General features: G+C 39.5%; 1 protein-coding gene across 9 annotated transcripts in view; it reads right to left on the bottom strand.

The window, feature by feature from the left end:
* The window catches only part of RERE (arginine-glutamic acid dipeptide repeats), a 258,495-nt gene that overhangs the window by 108,686 nt on the left and 124,008 nt on the right, over positions 1-25,801 (bottom strand). For 7 of the 9 annotated variants that reach the window (XM_072883764.1, XM_072883759.1, XM_072883763.1 and 4 more), the window contains 3 exons: positions 19,493-19,598; positions 17,892-17,988; positions 14,153-14,257 (listed from right to left, as the gene is read on the bottom strand). In XM_072883764.1, coding sequence (XP_072739865.1) covers positions 14,153-14,257; positions 17,892-17,988; positions 19,493-19,598 — 308 coding nt within the window. Of the gene's footprint in view, positions 1-7,383; positions 7,502-14,152; positions 14,258-17,891; positions 17,989-19,492; positions 19,613-25,801 lie in introns of those variants that run through there. The other 2 variants (XM_072883767.1, XM_072883768.1) reach the window with 2 other exon arrangements.

Below are 25,801 nucleotides of genomic sequence, written 5' to 3'. Positions count from 1 at the left end.
TGTTTATTCTACAGGAAAGAAAAAAAGAGGACCCGACACTGTATATGAAATCTGACACAAAAGAAACTGATGTAACAAAGCAGTATCCATAGCAACAACAACTTAATATTTCAGTCCTCTTCAGCTGCAGTGGATTAAATATAATGACAAGATGTTCCCTTTGAAAAGTAACCTGTTGCCATGACAACGTTGTATTCTGCAAAGTAAACAGGGGCTGGTCAGAAAGGAGCTGGAAGCCTGCGACTGAATATCAAAAAGGCAAGAAGCTTCTGTAGCAGAGCAGGGCGAAACAAGCACGCTCTCATCCGAGAGGGGCTTGTTCCGAACAGTTTGGAGAGAAGAGAGAGGATGTTGGGTTCAATAAAGCTTTGTCCTTTCAATTCGAAAGCAACTGGGGAGGTTGGAGGTTCAAGGCCAAAAGCAGCACCGCCGAGAGAAAACAGTTCAGAGGTGAGGATGAGAAAGCAATAGGAGATGGCACAGGGTGGTGCAGGGCTTTAATTTATCAGCTTTAGAAAGAAGGCAAGAGAGGAAGGAAAGCTGGCACCACCAGTTCCTGCACGATTTCCAATACAGAAACAAGTTTAACCTTCTCTATTTATCATCTACCTCCTTGTCTATACTGTACACCAGACTCATACCCTTTACACAAAAGCTGGCACAACTGGTAGCCTTTGCCCATGAAAATAACGCAGCATTGCAATGCCATCGAGGACCGAAACACGGCAACAACAGAACTGCCACAAGACAAGAGTCTGAGCTGCAATGAAGTACACCAGATCAGCTTTGAGGATAACTTGGGTTCAGGACCTGCAATACCAACTGCTGTTATGGTATTGCCAGAGCCATACAGGATTCAAGGCCGGAAACTCGTGGCAAAACTCTCCAGAGTTTGGAGGCAATGGCAAAAGGCATCTGCAGACTTCTGCGTAGCACTTCTCTGCACTGTCCTATCCTTGACATGAAGCCAAGTCAGTTCTTTACCCAGTTCTTTACCCATGTTTCGTGAAGATCTTTGCTAGGAAGCCAGGCTTCTGAAAGAAATGACACACGCTGCATACATAAGGTGGACCTTCAAGGTCAGGGATCACGTGTACAAGGTGGAATCTTAGAAATTGTGATACTGCTTCTTTCATGTTCTCCTTTTTAATACCAAAGTTCAGCAAGAAACATGCTATGCAGTAATTGCACATTTTTTATACTGACTTGCATGCCTGAGACGGGGGTGAGGGAGGTGATACTACTGCAGTATCACATTGAACCAACTATCATCTTCATCAGTTCATTTCACCCAGCACCAGACATGGTTTAATTTCCTTCTGCTGTGGTCACCACGCACTCGATGCTCTGCACCATGCACTCGATGCTCTGCACCACGCACTGCACTTCCACTGGCTTTCTGAAACACCTGCTACTAGCCAGCAACAGCTCAGAAAACATGAAAATAACTTAATGCTACCGTTAAATTTAAAAAAAAAAAAAAAACCCAAAACCAAAAAAAACCAACAAACAAACAAAAAAACCACACAAAAACCCCCCACCCAAACCAAAACACCACAACCCAAATTTCACATATAGGGCAGCATTCCACACTGCCCATTTAACCACTCTTGGCATAATCATTCCTGATTCTGTATATTGACGTGATCTGTAATTAAACTAGAGGGATGCTTCAAGAGAAAAAGGTTTTTAAACCAACCAAATGGCTCAGACAGAGACTACCTCTCAGTCTTTCTGATTCTCTTCAGAGCTCTCCAAAAAGGGTTTTCAAAACCAACTTGCTAAAAACCACTGCCTACTGCAATATATGCATACCACTAAGGCAAACTTCACAGTGCAGCAGAAGTTTCAACAATTAAACTAGAAGCACTATCAGTCCAAGTAGCTCCCACCATCCCAGAACACAGCCTGTACAAGGGGATGGGGCTCTCAAGTTGAGAAGGGGTACCAGAATAGCAATGACTATGCATTCCACCACAGTGTCAGGACAGATTGCTAGCTAAGGAAGTGTCCAAAAACAGTCGGAAGAGGTCATTATTTTTGTATGACCAAAGATTAGAAGTGGAAAGACACAGCTCGAAGCTAGGATATGCAGGGGTTGGGGGTGTGTGTGTGTGTGTGTGTGTGTGTTGGTTTTTTGTTTGCAGTAACAAGCTACAGCACTAAACAATGAATCTTATGAGATTTGGGTTTATTTACAAAGCCTGGTAAGAAAATCAATGGCTTACTAAATGAAACCAAAACCAGATTAGATCTATATATTATAGGCAGACTAGATTATAAATTGCAATCATACACTTCAACATTGATGTAGCCAAACAGTCACTATTATTGGCAAGATAATCAGTTACGTAAATTGAAAGCCTGATACAGTAAGGCAATTCCTAGATATTTGTGACTTCTGTAAAATTAATATAAATCTGAAGCAGTCAGGAAAGAAAGTCTCAAGAAAAGGTTTTTAAAAAAATCCTTTTATGCAAATGGTCCAATAACCAAGATGAAAAACGTGCTTTTCAGAGGCAGTTCTAAAAACATCTGGCAAGGATCATTTTGTTCCATCTCCAGAGAGGCAAAACCGGAGAGAACAAAATTCCTCCACTTCAACTTCAGCTGGTTAAAAAATAGTTTATCAGTGCCTGAAAGGGACTGGCATTACATTCAAGAGATCCATTTAGTAGGACACTCTGTTTCATTTTATTCTGTGCATCCATAAAACAAAATTCAGAACTTCCCCCTTGCCATGCTCCTCCCTCATCTGATGCTATGCAGGCTCTGTCTGCAAAGACTTAACTATTAAAAAAAAAAAAAAAGAGCTTTACATACATTTACTCCTCTGCAGCACTACAGAAGTCATGAGATTTCACCACAGTGATGCAAAATAGACTGCCCACAAACACCATAAGCCTCTGCCATACATCACAGCTCTACTCTTACTTTCTCCAAGCATCTGCTTAGGGTCACTGTTGGGAGACAGGATACCGAGCCAAATGGATCCTCAATTTGACCCAGGAAGACCATTCTTATGCATTCTTATGTTCTTACATTACACAGTTCAAAATACAAAAGGGACAATCAGGTTCAGGCCGTTCAACCTTTAACCAAAAAAACCCACAACTACCACAAACCTGGGAGTTAGGTGCCTAAGAACTGAATTGGCTCCTCTCCCCCCAACAAACAGCGATTCTTGCTTAAAGACAATGAGTTAGTCACATTGTTTTGTTTTCATTATATGGGGACCTATATCAATTTACAGATCAAACAATGGCTTGTTAGCTTTTCCCAACAATTACTTTCTACACTAAAAAATTTTACTTCAAGTTACCTGATTTCATGTGTCCAGCTTGCACTTGTGCCTTAAACCTTTTTTTTTTAAAGCCAGATTTTAAAAATCCCTTTTCTAGACAAAGTATCTTAATGCTCAAAAAATATTCTTGCTAATGATCAGCCTCTAGTAACTTTAAGCTTTGTTTAAAACCCATTGTAACAGTGTGTTATAATAATAATAATTAAAAAAAAAGCACAAGCAATTTTGTGTCCCGAGTGAAAAAAATCAAACCTGTATTTCGGGCAAATGAACTTATATGGGAACGTTTTTAGTGATTGCTCAATCTAAAGCAGGAATGGATAAACATGTGTCTTCAGTACAAGCTCAAACCTGCTGACTGATTGCAGAGTCAGAACTTTAAGGAAGCGGAGGACTGGGCGTTCTGCACCCATGCTGCTGTTTGGAGAAGGAAGTAGTTGCAGAAGTTTGAGTCAGAGAAAGCCTTTTCAAGATAACATTATTCTTCATCACGTTTATGTATGAGAACAAAAAGGACTAGGCAGTCCTTAGAACTATTGTCCCCTACTCAAAAGGTAGGATGGAAGTGATCATAATACAGCCATTCTGAGACACAACTTATTGCAAGGAAACAAGCATTCTCTCCACATAGGAATTACCTGTCTGAGTAACATTTTGCTTGTGTATTTCATTGATCACCTCTAATATTTGTGTTCCAATATTTGTTTTAACTTTAAATAAGGAAGACACCAGTATTTTGATCATACCTTCAAAAAAATGAATTACTGGAAACCTTCACACAATATAAAGTTTTTTTATCTGGTCTACATGTGATTTCAATAGAACCAGAATGTTACTTATTTACAAGCAACACTTACACTGATAAGTAAAGATGTAAATGAATTCAGCATGGAATTATGTTGCTTTAAGTGTTTATCCTGTACAGTTTCTAAAATGGCCAGACAGTACCTTTGCACTTCCCAGAGCAAATGTTCACTATTCAAACAGACTACATACTATATCAGCACCGTTTCTTCATCACAATCACAGTTTATAAGCAGGACAGTGGAACCAGGCAGCAACCTAGATAATTTTTTCCATAAAGCTTCATCAAGGTTAGATGCAACGATCTACCACTCAGTCTCTTGGCTTGCTTGACAATACAAATCTCCAGCTTCCTTGAACTGCAGCTACATGAAGAATCAACAGCACATGTTAAAGGTGATAAGCATGAAGAATGCAAAGCATAAAACAAGCTTGAAGATACCCCTAGTTCTGCCATACACCTGGAAATACAAAGCTCTAATTAAAACAAATTCCCCCTTCCTTCCAATTCTTTAGGCTGTAAGAGGTAATCTTGCTGATTTAAGTCTTGAAAAAAGCTAAAATGAAGCCAGAACAAGGGGAAGACAGACTACCAAGTACTTGGCCACTATTTCTTCATCCATAGGACAAAATACAAGCACTTCCCGTAATATATTTGTAACTTCAAACAGTTGTTTGGAGCAGAATTGTAACTCCCCAGACCACCTATCAACAGTCTCCGAACTGGAGAATCTTCTGGGCATTCAGCCAGCTTAAAACTTCACAAAACATTAGTAGTAACTGCATAAGAACCCCCCATAGTCTGATCAAGGAGAGAGGGTCTTTCCAGCGCACTAAATATCCTGCCAGTACCACCGATAACTTAGACAGCCTTACTTTTCCTACTACCAAAGGGTTTTGTTTCTTTGGTTTTGGGTGGTTTGGTTTTGTTTTGGGTTTTTTGGGGGGGTTTTTTGTCTGTTGGTTTGAGTTTTTTTGTGGTTTGTTTTTTTTGGGGGGGGGGGGTAGTTTCTTTTGGTTTTGGGGGAAGGGGGAGGTTGGTTTTCTATTTGCTTTTTTTAAACCAGTGTAACAGTCTTGTACACCTATGCACAAACCTAAGGAACTGCATTCATTATAAACTGGCTGACCAACCCCACAAGTGGCAGTACAGGTGAAAGACATTTGTGTTGAAGCATGTGGAAAGGAAAAATTGAGATCTCAAAACCACCGAAGGTCTGCTGTGAGAGAGGTACTGCCACAGGGAATAAAAATACCTATACATTTCCTAGGAGCAGGAACCACCTGATTCTATAGGAGCACAGCACAGCACAGACACCAGAGGCATCCTTCAAGGAGGAGCTCTGGGAGCCAGTACAACCAACCTTACATCCACAAGTTCTCATGGGCAAGTGATTACGTGAAGAATGTCTTATTTTGCATATTATTCCAGAAGTATTTGTTTTGCCAAATGTAATACTTTTGTTTGACAATCAGATTGGGTTTTGCTACAACCCAGAGGTGTTTTAATTTTTTTCCACCTGTGCTATTGTAAGTTAACCTTATAGTTTTTAAAAAGAAGCATGACCAAATTTTCATTTTAAGTTTAGAAGTGGCATTTTTTTCAAATCTTTAAATGCATGCACAAATTATCACTGAAAAACAGCACAAAGCAGATCACTTTGTACCCTCCCCATCCCTTAATGCATTCTTTTCTGCTTATAAGTCAACATTTAAAACAACTGTTAAGGACACAAGGTGTCATATCCCTGTATTCCTGCAGAGCAGTGTCATATTCCTGTACAAATTCAAGTAGCTCCTTCATTAGGAATAAGGATGTTTCTAAAGCCTAGACCTACGGAGACAAACCTCTCAACTGAGGTGATTCAGACAGACTGAAGTTCAAGGGAACTGTGCTCTATAATCATTAGCACAACTTTGCTTCAGCCAGCAGCAAAAGTGACCAGTGACCCACACTAAATAGGTGTTCTTGATTTTTATGCTCCATGGGTATACAAGGATATGGAAAAGGGAATGACACTTCAGATAGCATACAGATATGGACATGGCACTAACATGGGCAAATTACGCAGTTTTATTCATCACTCATTCCTCAGCTTCTGACAAGAGAAGGAAGGTAGCCCCAGTAATGCACACTGCATAGGTGAATGGCTGTGTGCAAGGCTAAAAGTCAACCTTTTGCTATAAAGTTCCAGAGGTGTCGCTTATGAGTGGCACAAGCCATCCTGTCACCTTTAAACTCAATACACTCCCGTTACTCGCAAACAAGTTACCCTGACGGAAATATTTCCCCTCAGCAATAGACCCCGTGGTGCCCAGGTCAGTTCTGCAAGCCAGCGGGCTAGGCAGAGGGCCACAGCAGAACAGCTCCCAGCTTTGCACAAGTTCAGACACTATTGTGAACGAGAACACGCTGCAGAATAAAGTTTACTCCCATTCCGCACACCCAAGTCCTCTCAAACCTGTTTATATTTGGCAGTGACAAGTCACTGATGGCTGTCCCGCAAGGACCTCAAAGCCAGTTGCCACCATGCTATCATTACACAAAACTGTAGAGCCCAAGTCCTCTATTTTATTCAGTCTAAAAATTTAAGCATTTTGCTAACCCGGTAAAACCAATGCGGGTATTGCTTACGCAGCTGTCACCTGACAAGCTTCTCAATGCATGAGACAATATCGCTGCGTTTTAGATGCATAAGTGTTATTTGCATGCGACTGACAAGCAAGCAGAACCATGCTGGCTACTTTTTTTTTTTTTTCTTAATACTCGAGGAAGTAGCAGCAGGATCACTGCCCCTCAGTCGAAAGGAGAACCACCCATCCTCAGAGCAACCAATGGCTGCTGATCTACGACCCTCCCCGCAACGTTATCTAAACAGTCTGTTGCAGGCCCAAACATTTCCTAACAGCCACTTCGGTAACGCTGCATCCGGCACGGTGCCTCTGCAGCTCCCCACAGACCTGCCATAAGGTTGGCATGCAGACAGCACAACTGAAATTAAAACTGCACCACGAGGGGAGGGGGGGAAAAAAAAATAAAAAATAAAAATAAGCCCACACAGCTTCAACGTTTTGCTACATGCACCCCTTCGGCAGCAGATTGCCTGCTCAGTGCCCTCATGCACCATGCGAACAGCTGCACCGCAAAGCTGCTGTGATTACAAGGTTCTGAGGAACATGCAATAGTAATGAAATGATTTCATAAACATTTCAGAAGTCACAAATAACAGCAACAATCATCATTGTTTAGGGGAGGCCAGAGTGATGTAGCCTACCTGCAGGGGCTGAATGGATCATCCATGACTATGACAGGCTCTTGTGGGTTTAGATGTATTCCTGAACCCTCTACTTAACAGCTAAAACTCTGCCTTTTCCACTCTACCAACTCAAAATGGAGGCACATGCAGTCTGAGAGACCTCAGAGAGCTTTCACTGAGCTTGTGCTATGACCTAAGCCTGCACGCAGAACGCAGAAACTTCGCCCTCGGACTGACAGGACTGAGCATGTGCTGTGACCCTCCCTCATCCACACACTGTCTTACAACGCAATCAATCTCAACCCTGCTGTTTCCGTAAATAAAGCGCACTGAACAGACTCTGCAGCTTCTGCATACCAAGCTAGTGTGCAGGGAAGTGGGGCCTTAGCGAGGGGATCTGATACAGCCAACGCTCGAGAGCAGAGCAATTCCAAGTCTGGAGAGCTCTGCTCCAGCGTTACATCGTCGCCAAGCGAAATACACATCGATTTAAAAAAGGCTTCCAAAAGCTTTTTCCCCTACTTTGTGATTAGCTTTGTAAAAAATTACATTGATTGAAAGGCTTAGATTTTTAAGGCTTAGGTTTTCACAGATGCAAGTGACAGAAGCTTTGCATTTTAATACACAATTTGCTTGTTAGGAAACGAAGCAGCAAGCTGATTCACAAAATACTTTTATTCTACTTGTCAATAAAGTAATATAGGAGAACATTTAAAGAATATGAATTCTCAGCAACAATGCCATTGCCATTTACAAGCACATGTGAACACAAGGTGAACCCGAGAGGAGCCAGACTTGACTCACTGTTTGAACTTCCTTCATCAGCCTTCATCCTTGGCACTCCTGTTTACTAACGTCATTTGCAAAAAAAATTCTTAGCTACCAGTTATTACCCATGAAGGTAATATCCCTTCCCCCTACAGCGTAAACTGCTTTAATTAGTATACCTGCCTCCATTTTAGAGCACCTGAGATCCCTGAATTTACTGCAAGGCTAGAGAAGGATTAAAAGTTTCTCAAATTTTGGATTTTAAAAGATAGAAACAGACTAAGCAAAACAGATCAGGCCACAGAACAATCTCAAATTTTCTCTCTCACACACACACTAATGCAGTGAGAAAATTTTATTATAACACATGTGGATACGCCTTTCTTGTTGCCCATATTCTGTTACCTCCCACCCCCTTCTTGGGAACCTTCACCAACACAGTCTGGCTCCTTCAATGAACCTCCAGTAATAATTCAAGCCTTCAGTAACTTGAACATTTCAGCTACCATGGCTCTCCTGAAACTATCTGATGCTACCAAAGCTCATCCATAATCTGAAGGAGCCACTCCCTAAGATACAGGATAGAGGGGCTTGGCTCACGCTTGTTAAAAAAAATTTAAAAATTCAAAACAAACACAACCAACTGTGATAAAAGCTCCTATGTTTTTTTTTTTAAATACTAAGCTATACTAGGCTATGTATTTAAAACTTTCAGAAACATAGTGAAGTTTTATAAACTGTTTTAAAAACAAACCAAAAAAAGAAACCCAACATAACATTCCATCAGCTCACTTCCGTTATAAAAATATTAAGGGAGGCAACACATTCAGAACAAGACTGACTGACCAAATTTCCCCAGACTACAGACTAGAAAATAACTACTCCAAATATGTTGCACAGTCTTTACCAGCTGACCGATTTAAGAACACTTACAAGGCCAAATGTATCTAGTCTTCATTTCAACTACAGCCAAAATGTATTTCTGGATTTTTTTTGTTGCTGTTGTTCTGGATTGGGCTTTTTCCCCTCAAGTTCACAACATAAACTTGAGTAAAAATTGTCAGCTTTTATGCTACACTGCAGTTCAGAGAGAAATTGAGATATAGACACATAGAAATAAAGTATTCCAAATGATATTAAGAAGTGTGATATCAGCTAGAAAGAACAACCCAAGGAAGTTATACATCCATTTGTCTAAATACAGTCTTTGGGAGGGTTTTTTATTGGTTTGTTTAAAAGGAATCAACTGCAAGGCACTTCAACGCATGACAATACCTAGTGACATGAAGTGAGGGTGCTCAGCATCTTCCATAATTCTTTCCCGGGAATATTAGACACGAGCAATACAAGACAACTTTGCTGTAATTTAGTAAGACATACAGAAGCCATCTGTTTCACATCACATGGGCATACCATACAAACAGTCCCCGATTTCCCCCATCGGGAGGATTCCTGATTGCATTTAAAATTGCTAAACCTATTTAAAAAAAAAGAATTGGACTTACAATACGCTGTAGGAATTGTCTCATTTAAACAAAGTATGCCACAAAGTGTCATAGCATTCTAAGTGTAAGCATAGTAAAACTCATTTTAAGGCTCTGATTTGAGACATAAGGATGGATACGTTTAAAAACCCTTATGATCATTTCACCCTCTATCACTGCCCTAGGCACTATTATATGCATAGAATCTAAATATACTGACTGCTAAAAATTAACCAGGCAAAAGGATGAAAATAGCAAAACAGAGCTCCGCAGTCCTCTTTAGCTTCTGTTCACATTTTGGTTGTAGATATTAATTTATCATTCAACTACATTTTTTTCTAAAGAAGGGCAACATTAAGAGGATGCTTTAAGAAACCTACTTACACACAACTCCACACTGGCTTCGTGACTTTGGAAGAGCATACACTACTCTTACCTGTTTCTAGACCTGAAACTTGTACTCCACCCACTCTGCTTTCCATTGAAGGGGAGGGGGGAGAGGCTCTATATTCAGACTTTCAACAGAAATCCCCCTCCAGACAACATAAAATAGGAAGCCATGAAGGACAAGAAAAAGAACGAGCAAGTCACCTTCAATTTCACTCTTGGGACACTGCTCTCAGAGACACACCGATACTCGTTTCGCTCACGACATCACCAAACAAGAACACTTCAGAAGAAAGATTTAAAACAAAAGAAAAAGCAAATGTTGTGGAATAAAAACAAGGACGAGATCCTGGTCTTCCCAAAACATCTATTCAGAAAATTCGCCCATGCCTTGAATGTTTGGTATTATTCAGTTCTGCAACGCAAAACAACGTTGTGGAAAAGTAATTTCGATTCATGACCATGAAAAGTGTTTGTAGAATAATATCTGATTATTTCTAGTTCCAAGTAAAAATTCAGTAGCCTTGAAATCTATATATATTTACAGATGTCAGTGTCAGACAAAACTTCATAATGTATTTCTTTACTCCTGAGATCAAAGAACTGATTGCCTTGTACACGCCAGTGCACTACAAAAACAGGCCAATACCAATAGTGGCATTTGGCACGCCTGCATCCTTGAGTCAGAGAGTTCCAAGTTGTTTCTATAAGCCCATACAGAATGTCAGAGCACAAAAGGAAGGACTGGAGGAAGTTCTTCCCAGACTCAGCTACCTCTGGCACTATACTACAGATAGGGTAAGAACTAAAGTTGTAGTAAATGAGTGGTAAGACGTGAGCTGGTGAACAACAGCTGTCTGAGGTCAAGCGGCATGTGCAACAGCGTTCCCGAGCCTTGCTGCAGATTTCTTTTTAACAGACAGAGCTGATTTGACTCAAATACCAAAATCAACAGCTTAACTCAAGCTGGTGCAGTTACTGATTTTCTGAAGTGGTACATCAGGTCTGTTTGCCTTTGTCCGTTAATGCTCCTTGACTGCTATTCTATACACTTCGAAATGCTTCTAAACTAATTTCAGGGCATATACAATTCACCTAACATTTCTTCTTTAACAAAGCATTGGTCTCATCCGGCCATTTGGGGAACCCAAAAGTTTGAGTAGGATTCCACGTTAGTGGAATTAGTCAGTGTCAGAGCAGGCACCTCTCTGAAGAGACATGAAATGAATTGAAGTACTTAGAAAATTCATTTTATGCTTTCTCAGCTGTCTATACAAGTTTAGTGGATGTATTCCACACTCTTGAGAGCCAGGAACATATTTCGAGTCTACTTACTAGCTTGATTAACACTCTATTCAAGGGGATAACACCCAGCCTCTAGCTTTAAGATTAGTTTAGGTTTTCATTCCACAATCAGATCTCTCTCACTCATGTAAGAATTACTGAAACATAGCGTGTACTCTTTTACCAAACTCTGTAGAGAATAAAAAAAAAAATCAGCTTGATATACACTGTAAAGAAAAAAGTTATCCCAAAACACACAGGTTTACCACTTCCAGACCACAGAATGATCAACAACAGGATCATGGTTGATATTTCCCAAGCTATAGTCAGAAAGCTCTCAAATAGAGAGGAAAGGGCAAAGCATACTTTCCTTTAGCACTGTGTGCTCCAAGAACAAAAGGCCTCTTATTACACATCCACCACACCGGTGTTTTGGATGTTTTTTCGGGTCTGGGATTTTTGTGGGTTGTTTTGCAAACAGAACACATGAAAACAGAAAACAGTCAGATTCCCACCACACTGAGCTGCATCTGAGAGTCCTGGAAAAGTATATGAGCATCTTATGCTGAACACAAAATAAAAATCAAACAGAAATATATCTTTGTAGATGCAATCCACAGCTCAAGCTGGTTTTGTCTAAGAATGTATCCTATCACACATTCCTACAAGTCAGTTGAGGGGGTCACACTGCAGTAGTCAGAACCTCATCTACAACATACTATTACTTCAGGCTACCATGAACATTTTCCTTCCTTCCCATGTGAAGGAAAACACTACATTAGAAAAGCAGGTCAAGTTCAAGACAAAGTTGTTTGGGTGGTTTGTTTTTTAGTTTTTTTGGGTTTTTTTTTTTTTGGTTTTTTTTTTTTTTTTAGACAAACCACTAACAGGTCATCCTGGAATGTGCATTACAATACTTTTACTTCCAAAAGCAAAATAAATCTAGAATTAGGTATTCAAAGAACCATGCATCGTAAAGCAATAGCAAGCACACAGGTCAAAAATAATCAAGCAACCTAGAACTCAGCTCCTTTTTCTAAACCTCTCCCCATTCCAAGACAAAATACAGGCTTGAAGAGCTAGGATTAAAAAAACAACCCTGGCTGCAACCAAATGAAGAAAAACCTACATTTTGAGAGCTGGCTAGTCCAAGTAATTAGCTGATCACTAAGTGCTATGCTTTGTCATTTCATTGATCTTTTCAGGCTCAGTCATTTTCTAATAGCTGGGAGAATTAACAGCTACTTCTACACAGAAAGTGGGCTTAAAACTGCACTGACAACTCGCATAAATGGCACTTCATAAGAGAAATCATCCATTAACCACAGAACTTGAACACTAATACAAATAGTTCATTTAGCATTCACACCCTCAAAACTAAAATGCGTTGAAGAAAAGTGACAAAGTTAAATATAAGGGTCAAGCATGGTGCTGAATATCAGCAGTGTATCATGACAAACTTCATAAAAGCCTCGCCTTGGACTGCTCGAAAAAAAAACCAACCCACAAATGATGTTACAAAAAACATTTTAACATATTGTATTTTAAAATATTATAGGATTTCATGCCCTCTTCCCAGAGCTCAGCACCATACACTACCAAGATTGCCTCCCAGGGACTTAGGCTGACAACACCTGCTATGAATGTAAACTGCATGGATTAAGGGAGTTTCCCTAGTCCAATACCCTGTCTCAGACTTATGGACAGTTTAAGACACTTCAGAGTAAGGTACAGGAAGCCTCATAAATAGGCAATTACATAATAATATGCCCACACAGGGAGTTTCTTCCTAACTGCAAGCAGTTAGTGGTTGGCTATGCCCTGCAGCATAAAGATTCATATCTGCATTAAAAACAGTAAGTCTACAATGTAACAATTCAAATATTTACTATTTATATGCCTATCTCATGCCCACTTAAAATCATACTTTTCTCAACTATACCTCTAGAAATCAAGGTCTACAAGCAAATTATGTTTTCTGCATTGAAGAAACAATGCAACTTCCAGTCAGCACAGAGCTTGCTGAACCCTGTTACACATTATTAATCTTTTACTCAAGCGCTCATAGAAACAACCCCCTAGACAACAACCTCTTTACAGCTGGTATTTGTAAGGCATTCTCTGTGTTTACAAAACTATGTAAATGAAAAAATAAGAGTTAGGGTTTAGACTTGAAAAATAACGAAGGTACAGTCTAGTATCAGCTTTGCTTTCCAAACACAGCTGATAAAGATGGGTTGGACAACTCGCAGGCAGACTGAGAGAACTGTGAAATGAAAGAGCATGCTGAACATACCTTCTTCAAATATGTATTAATTCCCCAAAAAATTCTTTTTGTACCTCTGATTTGCTCCAGGCCAGCAAAGCATAAACTAGGAATTGTTGATATAGGACCCTATATGAGTATTTACACATGAAAGCATGAATTCCCACACTTAAAAACTTAAATTGATTTCTTAGAAGTGTGTAAATTTCAACATAGCTTACTAGAAGACGTGAAGGTATCTTTTAAAGTATTTTCCAGGGTGTGCATTTAGCCAATGAGACAGCTGAGAATTCTTGCTAATGTTTGCAACCTTTAAAAAAATTTCACAGTTCTAAAAACCTGTTTTGAAGCAGCATGTTATTTACCCAGAGATGCAACCGGATATCATGACTCACTGCACAACTTCGTTATCTGCTGTTAATTTTTCTCCTCTACATACACTCTGCAGGAAGAGGTAGCTTCTCCCTCGCATGCTCTTCCACCCCACCTTCCTGTCAGCATCATACTTGATTTTAACTTCTCTTCCTTTGAGTAGTTTTCCTGTTGCTACAGGCTCAGATCAGTGGTAAAGCTTGCCTTTAAAAGTCGCTTCACTTACCTTGTCTCTGGATTATAGCCCAGTATGTAGAAAAATGAATCCACTCGGGCTTTAAACTCTCTAGCAGCAAATATGTCAGAGAAATGGGAGATATTACACTTTCCTCTGAAAGAAAGAGGGGAAAATGGTATTAGAATTCTACCTTGAATAACAGCTATGTTAATTAAGTGCCACTGCAATCTGTGCATAAGCCACAGACATCCTTGTGTTCTCATAAACATCTAAAACTTCATAAATATAAGCTTGTTATAACAAATAACCATGCAGATTCTCCCCACGGTGGAGAGGGAAGAAAATTCAGTTACAATGTCTCAGATGGTGTTCTACAAACATTCATTAATTCTCATTCAGCCAGCACACAGTCCTGAGGAGCCCAAATTTAATTTTCTACCCTAGAAATACAATCCTGAAAATGTCTTATTTTTCAAATTTTTTACAGTCCTATTACACTTACATTTTTAAGGAAGCTTCAAAAATTCTACTGTTCATATTATTTGGGAAGTCAGCTTTTTATTTAGAAAGCTAAATAAAACTTCAGTTTAATTATACTTCCAAATAAAAAATAAAGCCATGCTGGTTTTAGCAAGACAGCAATCCTAACAATGCAAAGTCCAAACACACACAAGTTTCTTCCTTCTACTTTCATACATGAGAGTAAAACACAGAGACATTTAAAATAAAAGAGAAAAAAGAGAAAAGAGGATTTAGTAGCTTTATAAAGGATTTATTAGCTTGTTCTGCAACAGACTTAATATTTTTTTTTTAATATAGTTTGCTGCTGAAGCCATTATCCTTCAGGATGAGCATTAAGACTAGCTGTAAGAAGTTGCATCTCATTTTCTCCTGGGTTTGTTGGACTGTCAACGTCCAGCCGCTGCTCGCGTTTTGCCATTCAGTGCACTGCAGTTCACTGCCGCCAAGTAAATCAGATCAGAAGCGGGCAGAGACAAATGGGCCCGACAGCCAAAGAGTTAGTGCTTTTTAATCTAAACCTGATTCAATGCAATAAACAAAGCACAAGATTTTGCTCTTTTTCAGTATGTCAAGCTTTCTAGCATTAATACAGATAGCATCTCTTTTCACTTGTATTTACAGAACAGTATTTGCTACTATAAATAAGTTGCTATGGGGCTTATTTAACATCGTGAAAAGGTTTGCCAGTCTTGGTTAAAATTGAATGAAAAGAGCTATTGCCACCAGTACACCAAGATGAATAATTATTTTGCCTGTAATAATACTGGATCTGTTTGCCTAGTCTTCTCAGCAGAGCTTAAAAGCACCGCACGCTTGGAAAACTGCACTAGAAAGTTGAAATGCTAAGCTTGCTTCCCTTCCTAATCTTTTCATGGTAAAACACTTCAAAAAGGCTTACCAATCAACAGCCCCTAAGAACTTTGCCTTTCTAACATGAGCTCTCTGATACACACCATCCACTACAGGTGAGGAAAAAAACACACCAGAAGGATGAATACAGTTGCTGACTGTTCTAAGACAAAATCAATACGGCTACCCTGCGAGCTGAGGCTGCGTAATTGTCCCCATGATTGCCTAAGTCTCAGTCAAGTGCCCTTCTGGCGAAGGACAGAGCAACACTGGATTTTACACAGGTCATGCCAGGTTGTAATGGAACATCAACAAGGTCCGTAATTGAGACGTCACACAGAAATACTGAAAGACAAACTCGTTCGCTAATATTTATTTTACCCCTGGTGGCTGAAGCTAGTTTCCTAGTTTAGTCATTTAGAAAGAAAGAAAATGAAAAGGGTACTTGTTTTGATATTTCACATTAAATTCACATTTTAAAAGTATTTTGGGGAAAAATATTTAGTTTCCTTTCAATAATTCATCTGGCAGTTCATAAGTGTTTGCCAGATAAGCTTGTATTATCTATATTCATGAAAGCAGTGTATCTTGTTCATAGCATTTCAGACAAATAGTACTACATATTACCACAAAGATTTACCATACAGGTAAAAAGGACATAAAACTTTTATTACACACTTCCACAGGGATCTACAAGTATCCTCTAGTTAAATTTTTCCACTGCCTAGAGCAGCAGATTGGTAGTCACAATCCCTGGTGTTATTTCCCAGTTTGTGTGGTCACTGTGTGACCAGAGCTATTTGCTTGCAGAGGGCAGAGAAATAATCTCGTATTATAATAAATTAGAATTTCATGTTAACCCTCCTTTCATGCATCACAATACATTCTGTCTGCTCTATGTTCTCAAACTGTAAGAACACCATGTGTGATTACCCTTATGTTCTTGTACACTGAAAATTACTGATGTATATTAATCACAGTTTGCTAGAAAAGAATCAGCAAAAATACTCTTTATTCTGCAAAAGTATATTCTCTCAGTTATCAGCATCTGTAGATACCATCTACAAGCCTGTAAGAATTATTAAAAGTATGAACAATCCAGAACACAACAAAACAACAGTGAAACCATATGCCATGTGATCTGGAAGGTGCCCATGGTATACACTTCCAAGCAAAAAGACAGCAGATAAAACACAAGACAGGCCGAGAAAGCGATCAGTTTGGTCTTTCAGCAGCCTCCACTCTTTTTGAAAGGGGAGAAGAGAAGGTTATTTTTCAAGTTTGCTTGGTAACAAGCATATATACACATATATTCCGTTTTTATCTTTTCTTTAACGAAGAAAACAGAAAGGACGTAGAAGACAAGTTAAAATACTCCCAGGGAAAATTCCATACACATAGTTCAGTTTCGCTCTGTTTAAGCAGACAGTTCGGTTTCCAAGATTGGTTCCATCAAGACAGCCAACCTCCTGCTAGCTTGTTTCTAAGCATGCCAATTTAAAATTGGAAGGCGACCTTCTGTAACTCAGAAAAGGCACTGTGGAATTTCATGAGATTATAGTACACCACTGGAATTTTCCGAGTTTAAAAAAAGTCTAATATGTAAATCAAAGACTTCTTCCCACCCTTATAACAGAAGTTGCAGCTAGTTTGTCTTGAAGCAAGTGGCTTCAGCAAAGTGACTCTGAACAAAAAAATGCCTCCAGATGGTTCTAGCGAAACACCATCTGAGCATTATTATCAGGGAGATTATTCAATTTGCATTTTGACAATATCCATGCATGTTTGGCATGTTGAAAATCTGCTGAAAAATAATGCCTCGCTGTTTCTATTTGAAAACATTGTTAAGTAATGGCATATCCCCTCAGCCTAGTCAAAGGTTCACCACGTAAGTTAAAAACTTAGTGGGTAAAGAGAGCAGCAACCTCCAGGGAAGGGCAGATAGTACAGAGAACAACACGGGGGTCCATTACCTCCTGTCCGTACTGCTAGTTTTTAATGGAGCTCTTAGCTGAGCTGCAACAATGACAAGTGCCTCAGAGCAAAAGCTTTCAACGCAATTTAATCAGGGCAACATACTACCAGGCGCTTTACTAGGAGACACTATTGTTAATAGTGAAATCAAACAGAGAGGAGGGAAGGGCAGGATTTCTGCAGGAACTAGCAATAACCTAAATTGTCAATGATGGGAAACAATATCTTCTGAGCAACATTGATTAACTGAGATTAAAACAAGACTGTAGAATTACAGCTTCTTTTTGAATGAGAACAGATAACACAAATTAATTACTGCAGGAGATGAGGAGAAAGCTGAGCAGTATGCTAATGATCCCCACACAAAACCAGAAAAAGCACCTCTCAACAAGGTTTTTCTCATCCACCTCCGAGACCCTGCACCACATCCTCTGTCACTTACCTGAGGGCAGCAGCGTGGTACGTGTCAACATAATCTGAAATGAAGAGCTCTCGATTCTTGATAACTGGGTCTGTAATAACAAGCTCTCGTCCAGAGTCTGCCAGAAAGCAAAAACACAAACAAAAAACCACCAACACATTAGCTGTAGTCTGAAAGCATCTACCACGGCCATTTTGCAGGTATTTTTCTATAGGTCAAAGTTTGAGGATGTTTCTTAGGTACACGCTCCTCAGTGTTAAGATGGCAAACATTCAGATTGTGTACGTGGCCTGTGAGGTATGGAAATAACGTGACACCCGTTTCTACACATGAATTCGCCCTTGCCCTATCTAAAGAACTGCTGAAGGTGAAGAGCTTTTGGGGTTAGTTGATGACACATCTTCTCCACTGACCACTAGAAGTGGTCACTCTTAGGTGAAAGGAACTAGGCAAATTAATTCATCACTGACTTCTGGTGTCCAGGTTAAGGTTTTGGTTGTTTTGCATATTTAATCTCAAATCTTCAACAAAAGCTTGACAGTACTAACTGCTTAGTGCTCTGGCTTTGAGATAAATACTGATATTCATGTTCAAACACAGAAAATTCTCAGTGTTAATGAAAAACTGGAAGACAACTTTTTCCATGACTTCTTTGTAATACCTTTGAAGAACACAAAAATACTTCTCCACATGCACAAGAGTGTGACATAAAAAAGCAGCCATGTTATCAAAAATGCTCACTTTTTGACACGGATCCCATTGTTAGAAGTTTCAAATAAATTAGTAAGAGACGTTAGATTTGTGCAGCTTTTGCTAAAAGCACACGCAAAATGTCCTTAATGCCTGCAAAAAGGAGAATGTATGCTCAACTTTATACTGTCATGCACCAAAAAGTTGCCGTGTTCCGTATTTCAAGCATCAACTTTTATCACCACAATTCACCTTGGAGTATCTTCAGAATTTTAACAGTTGCCTCAAGGAAATTTCCTGGTAAGAATAGAAGCAAATGTTATGTCTCCCCTAGAGGCAAGAGATAAATGACACTGGAATACGTACTAAAGTTTCTTCTGCTTCTATTAAACCCAAGATCACACTTGTTTTTGCAAAAGGAGAACAGGGGGAAACTCAGCTACGAGTGCTTCAGTTACATCACTTACTGCAATATTAATCACAGTGAGTATTCATACATGCAAGGTAGCATGAATGGAAAAAACGTAGTTCTCATGACACTATGGCAGAATCACAAAAAATAGAAGAGATTCACAATTTCTTCAGACAACTTGGTCTTCAGCCAGTTAGGTATTAGTACACTGTCCAGAAGGCCTACAAAGGATCCAATGTTATTTTTCTTCTCCATTCTCTCTTAAGGCATTAGTATAATACAGCACAGTATTTAAACCATACCTGAAATGCATCTGATTACAGCTACGGTTACAGGACATACACTAGTTAGAACAAACAAGGCAGGTAAGAAACACTATCATCCATCTTCTACTATATTGTTTTCATCAACAGTCCTTGCGTCATATCCCTATGCAAAAGTGTTCTGGCTTTCTGGACTGTTAAAACTTAAAATTCAGAGTACAAGTAAAGAAGGCCTTACTCTACAGAGCCTAACTTACCATTCTCATTGTGTCTGTCCTGAACCAAATGCTGATAGACTGAATCTGGGACTTCAGACTGGCGATAGTACCATTTGACATTCATAAGGAGGTGGTCCCGTTTACTCTGAAAAAGAAGGTCTAAAGGCATTACTAAAAAGGAAATCAGACCACATCTGACACAATCTTCTAAAGTATAAAATTTGTTTTCACACTGAAGAAAACCTGAGTTAAGACCCGAAAGGGAGGAAAACATATTTCTATGACAATGAAACAAGGGCAACGTGCTAATGACATTGACTTTCAAACTAGACAAAGGCAACAAGAACCTACTGCATCATCATGCAGTTGTATCTCTCTATATATCTGACCAGCAAATACTAATTAATCTATTCACTCACAAAAACTAACCCAAGAAGAGAAGAGGCAAGGATCCAAAAAGGATTGGAATTTTTGGCCTTATGCAGCATGATCTTAGTCTGCTAATTTCTGCAAACAAGTATTTATGGCCAAACACGGAAAACAAAATACCAACAGTAACAGAATTCAATGCAACCATTCTTAACAGTTGTAACCAAGAGATACCAGATTTTTCCCCCCCCCCAAGGACAGATGGATTCAGACATAATCATAGATGTTCTTTATTACACTCTTTTACACAAAAGAATAGGATGCTTCACTTCAATCCCAATAATTACAGGCTCGGACTGCTCACGTACATCACAAACCCAACAGCAATGTTTCCACAAAACTATCTTCCTCAAGTGCTCCTTTTTCATTTGAGAATCCAGCTCCCAGTTTGTTCCATCTTTGAAGGAAACTGAAGCATAAACACCACTTAAAAAGAGAATTTTTTAGATCAAGTTGTTACAGACTCTGTGCTTCAGTCTCTCTCTGAAGCCCTTGGTAGTCAACTCTTTCTACTGCTCCAAAACACTTGAAGAAACAGAGGAAGGCCTAAAGGGAAATTAACATTCTTTTGGAATGAGGCAACTGCAAACGCCGTTTGTTTTTTCTGGACTACAGTTCTCTAGACCCTTCTAAGACTGCTCTTAAAACATTTACATGTAAAAGTTAAATCCCAGGTTACCGGACCAGAAAGTTCTTACCATCTCTCCTGTTCACATCAATTGCTGAGCTGCTTACAGCAATTTCCACCCTTTCTGCTTAATAAACAACATCAAAATCTTTCCACTAAATGCACTCCTTGAAGCCCTTGATTAAAAACACATGTAATACCACAAAAAAACTGCTAGTGGCAGCATTGTGCCAGAAAAAAGTTTGTTAAGGCATCCACCACTACCACATGTGCTCTCTGCACTGAATGCCTCAAAAAACATTCAAGAACATACTGAGCATACTTGTGCTGTACAGGAGAAACCTACACATACTTTTTTTTTTTAAATAACAAGTTTGCAGTCAAAGACAACAAGCTTGTCTAATGCATGAAAAAAATCCAAAGGACAAAGTCTGAGAGGCAACACCGATTTCTGCTGCCTGCTGTTCCAAAAACATGGTTGCAGACTTTTCCATTCTCCTGAAATAAGTTCTGGGCATCACAGTTTTTATGAATAGTCTCTCTGAATTCTGAAGACAAAAAAAACAAAACAACACAACAAGTAAATGTTCTGTTACCCTCTTGCTAAGAGTTCATAAATTCTATTAGTGCTAACAAGAACTGCATGCAACGATGGGAAACATGGAAACATTAACACAGCACTTCTCTGGAAATTCTCTTTGCATCGCTTAGTTGAGAGAAGAAAGCACCCCTCCTGTGTTACACAAAGCCCTGAGAGCACACTCGGAAAGCATCACTTTGTGGCACGAAAACTACTCACTTATATGTACGGACGGTTTACAACAAGCATCAAAAGCTCATGCTTCAATTTTCTTGGTTTGTCCCGCTAAAGTCGGGTGTCTTTCAAATAACACAACATTCCAAGAAGCACTGTAAAGGAGGCATAAGTACATCTGTACATGCAACCAGGAAGGAGGACTACAAAATACAGTATGGGATTTTGTCGGTGGTGGTGTTTTTGAATAGCAAGTTACATCTGGGGGAGGAGAAGGACCAGAAATCTACACCGTGCTCTGCCAGGGATGGTGCTTACAAATGCCTGCCTACAAACCGGATCATCAAAAGTCCAAACAACAACCAGCAGCCAGACAGATCCGAGAAAAGGAAACAAGCTACTCTATCCTGGTAAAAAGAGCTAGTGGTGGAGAGGACAAAGGTAGCAAGCAATGAACGAACGGATACAGCCTCATATGTAACCGCACAGAGATTCTGCTACGAGGGGACAGTTTTGCAGCAAGAACTCTGGAAGTCTAGCAGTTTTGCACGGAGGAATATCCTTTGCGTATGCATGCATTGAGGTTATATTACAACAAAAAGGGAGGTATCAAAACTGTTTAATGTTTTCATTGCCTTGGCAGAGAGCTGTGAGTTGGAGGGTCACCGCTTTATCTCGAATTAGGCCAAGACTGTAAAGGAGATGGTGATGCAATCCCTTAACTTCCCTGTCTCGGTTTCGTGTTATACCGTAGAACAGCACAGGGCTTTTAGCAGCACGGGGATGAGGCTAAGGTCACCACTTACAAAGCATTCTCATACACTTGGATAGAAGAAATTAGTGGTTGGAAGTGAGGTTTTCCCACTTGCTGCCCTAAGGGACCACCTCATTCTCTCTCCTCCTCCCAAAAGACCCTCCCAGTTTATCATTCAGTCAATGCAAAGAGCAGATTTTGCTTATTGCTCTCTCTCTCTCCTGTAAGCTTCACTGCAAACACCCAAGTTCCCCAATACGCATTTTAAAAAAAAAAAAGAAAAAAAGAAATAGCAGGGGATTACACAAGAGCTTATTAGGAATATTCACATGTTAACACACAATGAAGGCAGGCAAAGTATTTACCATGTTTTGCAGTATTTTATCATCTCATCACTCAAAAATCCCATACTTCAGGAAAGCGTAACATCTACATACAGTCTGGAGCTTTTTGCTAGTTCAAGCATTTTAATTTGATGGGAAAGTACTCATTTCCCTGTTTTGAAACTTTGTTCTCAGACTCACAGAATGCCTTAGTTGTTCCCTTCACTGTGTTTTATGCCAGAGGTTAGCAGTTACTCTGCACAGTGAAAGAGAACAACAACATTTCCTCCCCTGAAATCAGATTCACAATCAGGAAGAACACGGGGAATAAGATTGAATTTCAGGAGGCTGGCTGAATCTAAGAAGTTTTCAGGGAAATGATGAATTGCCCGGCACTGCAACCTGCCAACAGGAATGGTATTGACTTCTTTAGGTTGATCAGGTAGTTGTGAGGCACTGTCAGAGGGGAAGATTACAAAGAAAAAGAAGTTACAGGGGTTTTCACAACACAGAAAAGGGGCTTTTTTTTTCATTATACTTCAGAAACAAAAATAAGGTATATTTAAAAACTACAGATAAAAAGGATGAAGGTAGCATTAGAACCAAAACAGATCATAAAAACAACAGATAATCAATCCAAATGATGTGTATAAGCATAGATTTGAAGCCATGGCATACACCAACTTTCTATGCTTTTAACTTCTAAAAACTAAATTTTATGAAATAGGCATTTTAAACAAATTATAAGTGACAGGGAAGATGAACATGGCCAATGTACATATCTTTAAAAATTATCAGACTCATATATCTTTCAAAACGGAAAGCGACACATGTTCCACCAAGCTGACTGCCCTTCATCATTTGAATCGTACAACGCACGTATATGGCACAACTCGGTGCCTCCATACATACGGAACACAGCAACAAAAAAAATCACCATTTACAGCTGAGATGTGCAAGTAACTTTTTACAGAAAAGTCTCTGGACAATGATGCAACTAAAAATATGCTGACACACTAGTAAGCTGTTATTTGTGCTCTGCTGATAGCGGTTGGGTTTGGGTTGTTAGGTTTGGGGTTGGTTTGGGCGGAGGGGGAAGGGGCGATCTGATCTCATTCCTCAACACCTCTTTTTACCATGATTGCTGCTTCTTATCCAATTAATTTAAAAGCTTCCTTTTGAAAAGTATTTTCTGTATCTGCTCTCCAACATGCATGATTTTGTGGGCTTTAACCTGAAGCTTCAATCTCCCTAAAAATATAAAACGTCTGTCAGAATCTTGTTTTTCACATTTACATCCTTCATTGCACAGAAATTCCTAGACATGCTATTTTGTCAGCCAACTTTCTAAATATGTATGTCATTTACAGAGCAGACTATGCTCAGAGGTGTCAAGGCGCCAACTTCTGTGGTAGACTATTTATTTTAGAACCATGTGCACACAAAAGAAGTGTCCCCTAGTTCATAAAGTGTTACTTTTTTTTTTTTACACCTTTATATATGAAAGCTGCAGACAGTCACATGCCAAATTCAGTCTTGCAGAAATCACAGAAATGGCAAGTGCTTTAAAGTGTCTTTCTGTCAGCTCAGAAAGATTCCCTGTGCTACAAAACTCCATTCTCCCCTTAAACGAAAATATTGTCTGGTGCTACAGTACTCAAAAAGTACTCATTTGGGGGTTTTGCTGTTGCTGCTGTTTTGGTGTTTATTCCTTTTAAAAAACATGAATCAGTTTTGGACATTCAACAAGAATTAGATAAAAATCTGTAAATGGATTAAAGCATCCCAGTTGACAAACATCTGGTCCACTTCTATTTAAAAATGAGCCTCTCCTTTAAAAGGGAAAAAAATTAACCTTGCAGGTTCTCTTTAATATGAATGTACTGATTTCCACAGCATTTGCGACAATTCCAAGGTGCCAGTTTTCTTTTAGAATGCACTTGAAAACAGGAGTTACTGCACATTACCGTTCTTAAGAGATTCCACATTCTCTTCCCAGGGTTATGACTAACCAAATTGTGCAAATGATCACAGATGTCCTGCAGACTCTCTCAGAGGGATTTAAGCAGTATCCTTCATTACTTGCCCTACTTAGATACCACGTTAAATCACAACTAGCTTTGGAAACAATATACCAAATGCTGGAGATGACAGATGGGCACGCTGGAGTCAGTGAATAGTAGCTATTTCAAAGAAACAAAACAGCAAAATAGAAACAAGGGGGGAAAAAATATCTTTCAAACATATTTTCAACAATGAAGTTTCTCTATCAGAAAAAAAAACAACAAAACCATGCGATGAATTCTAAGCTACCAAATTCTTTGTATTATTTTAACAACATGTTAAAAATTTTAACAGTCGCTCCACTGCTCAAAATAAACATCTCGTGCATTGCAGCATAGAAGCTCTGGCCTCACAAAGCCAGTTTTCAAGTGGACATTATATTTATTTTTTAACACTACAAATTAACCCACCCCTTTGGGGCATTGTTTGTCGCCCCAAAATGATGATTTCGTTTCGCACAAGCAGTTCTAACCAGGCTCCATGACACAGTACTAGCCTGACGCCAACCCCAGCGGTCGATCCGACTTGCTCCACTTGCTGTGCCTCACCCCTCCCCGGCCATGTTCAATTGATACCCGTATTTCTGCTCCTACTGCAGAAGTATTTGTACACTTACTCAATTTTGACATTTAGTAACATTCAAAGGAGGGAAAAAGAAGAATAGAAACCAGTCATACCAGATCCCCGGGGGGGGGGGGGGAGCAGAGTGGGGGACACAACTGAAACTATCTGGAAATCAGGAGCTAAAGAGATACAGCAGGGATCATTTTTCTTCCCACTCTGCAGCAGCACATGTAATTTCAAGTTCTCAGGATATCTTTTTGTAGGCTGTTTTCTAATTAAATAAGAAACCTGATCAGCTGTTTGTAAGCCAAGAAAACCCAGCTTGGAAATACAGAAGTCATTACTACAAACGAATGTTATTTTTGCAGCTTAATTATTTAGTTCAGATGCATGCATATTAACACATAATTACTTCTTGCAAGCACAGAAGCATTGTCAAAAGTGAGAGCTATCAGTATTCAGCAAGAAATAAAAATGATAAATAAGAGCACTAAATATGGCAACGTGCAGTTTAATCCTCCCTGCCCCTCACATACAACAACCCAAGGCAGCAGCCCTTTTGGTTCCTGTCCTCTTAACCTGAACCAACACAAAGACTGCAACCTTTAAACCTGTTAGTGTTATCTAATGACTATTCCATCTACAAGAGCTTTTCTAATAGAAACATGCCTTGATGGCTTATCTCAGTGCACAAGGCAGGCCACAAAGAACCCTCGGCTTGATTGAGCGCAGTAATGGAAGGCAGGAAATGAGAAGGCTTGGTTAAGCCGCGGATAATCGATCAGTGTATTCACTGAAGTGTGAGCTGAGCCGGGAATAAGCTGCCTGGGGT

Source organism: Ciconia boyciana, chromosome 19, assembly GCF_034638445.1.
Source record: "Ciconia boyciana chromosome 19, ASM3463844v1, whole genome shotgun sequence".
In the NCBI taxonomy this organism is placed as follows: Eukaryota; Metazoa; Chordata; class Aves; order Ciconiiformes; family Ciconiidae; genus Ciconia; species Ciconia boyciana.
The sequence above is the reverse complement of the archived record's forward strand: the minus strand, read 5'-3'. Positions and strand labels throughout refer to the sequence as shown.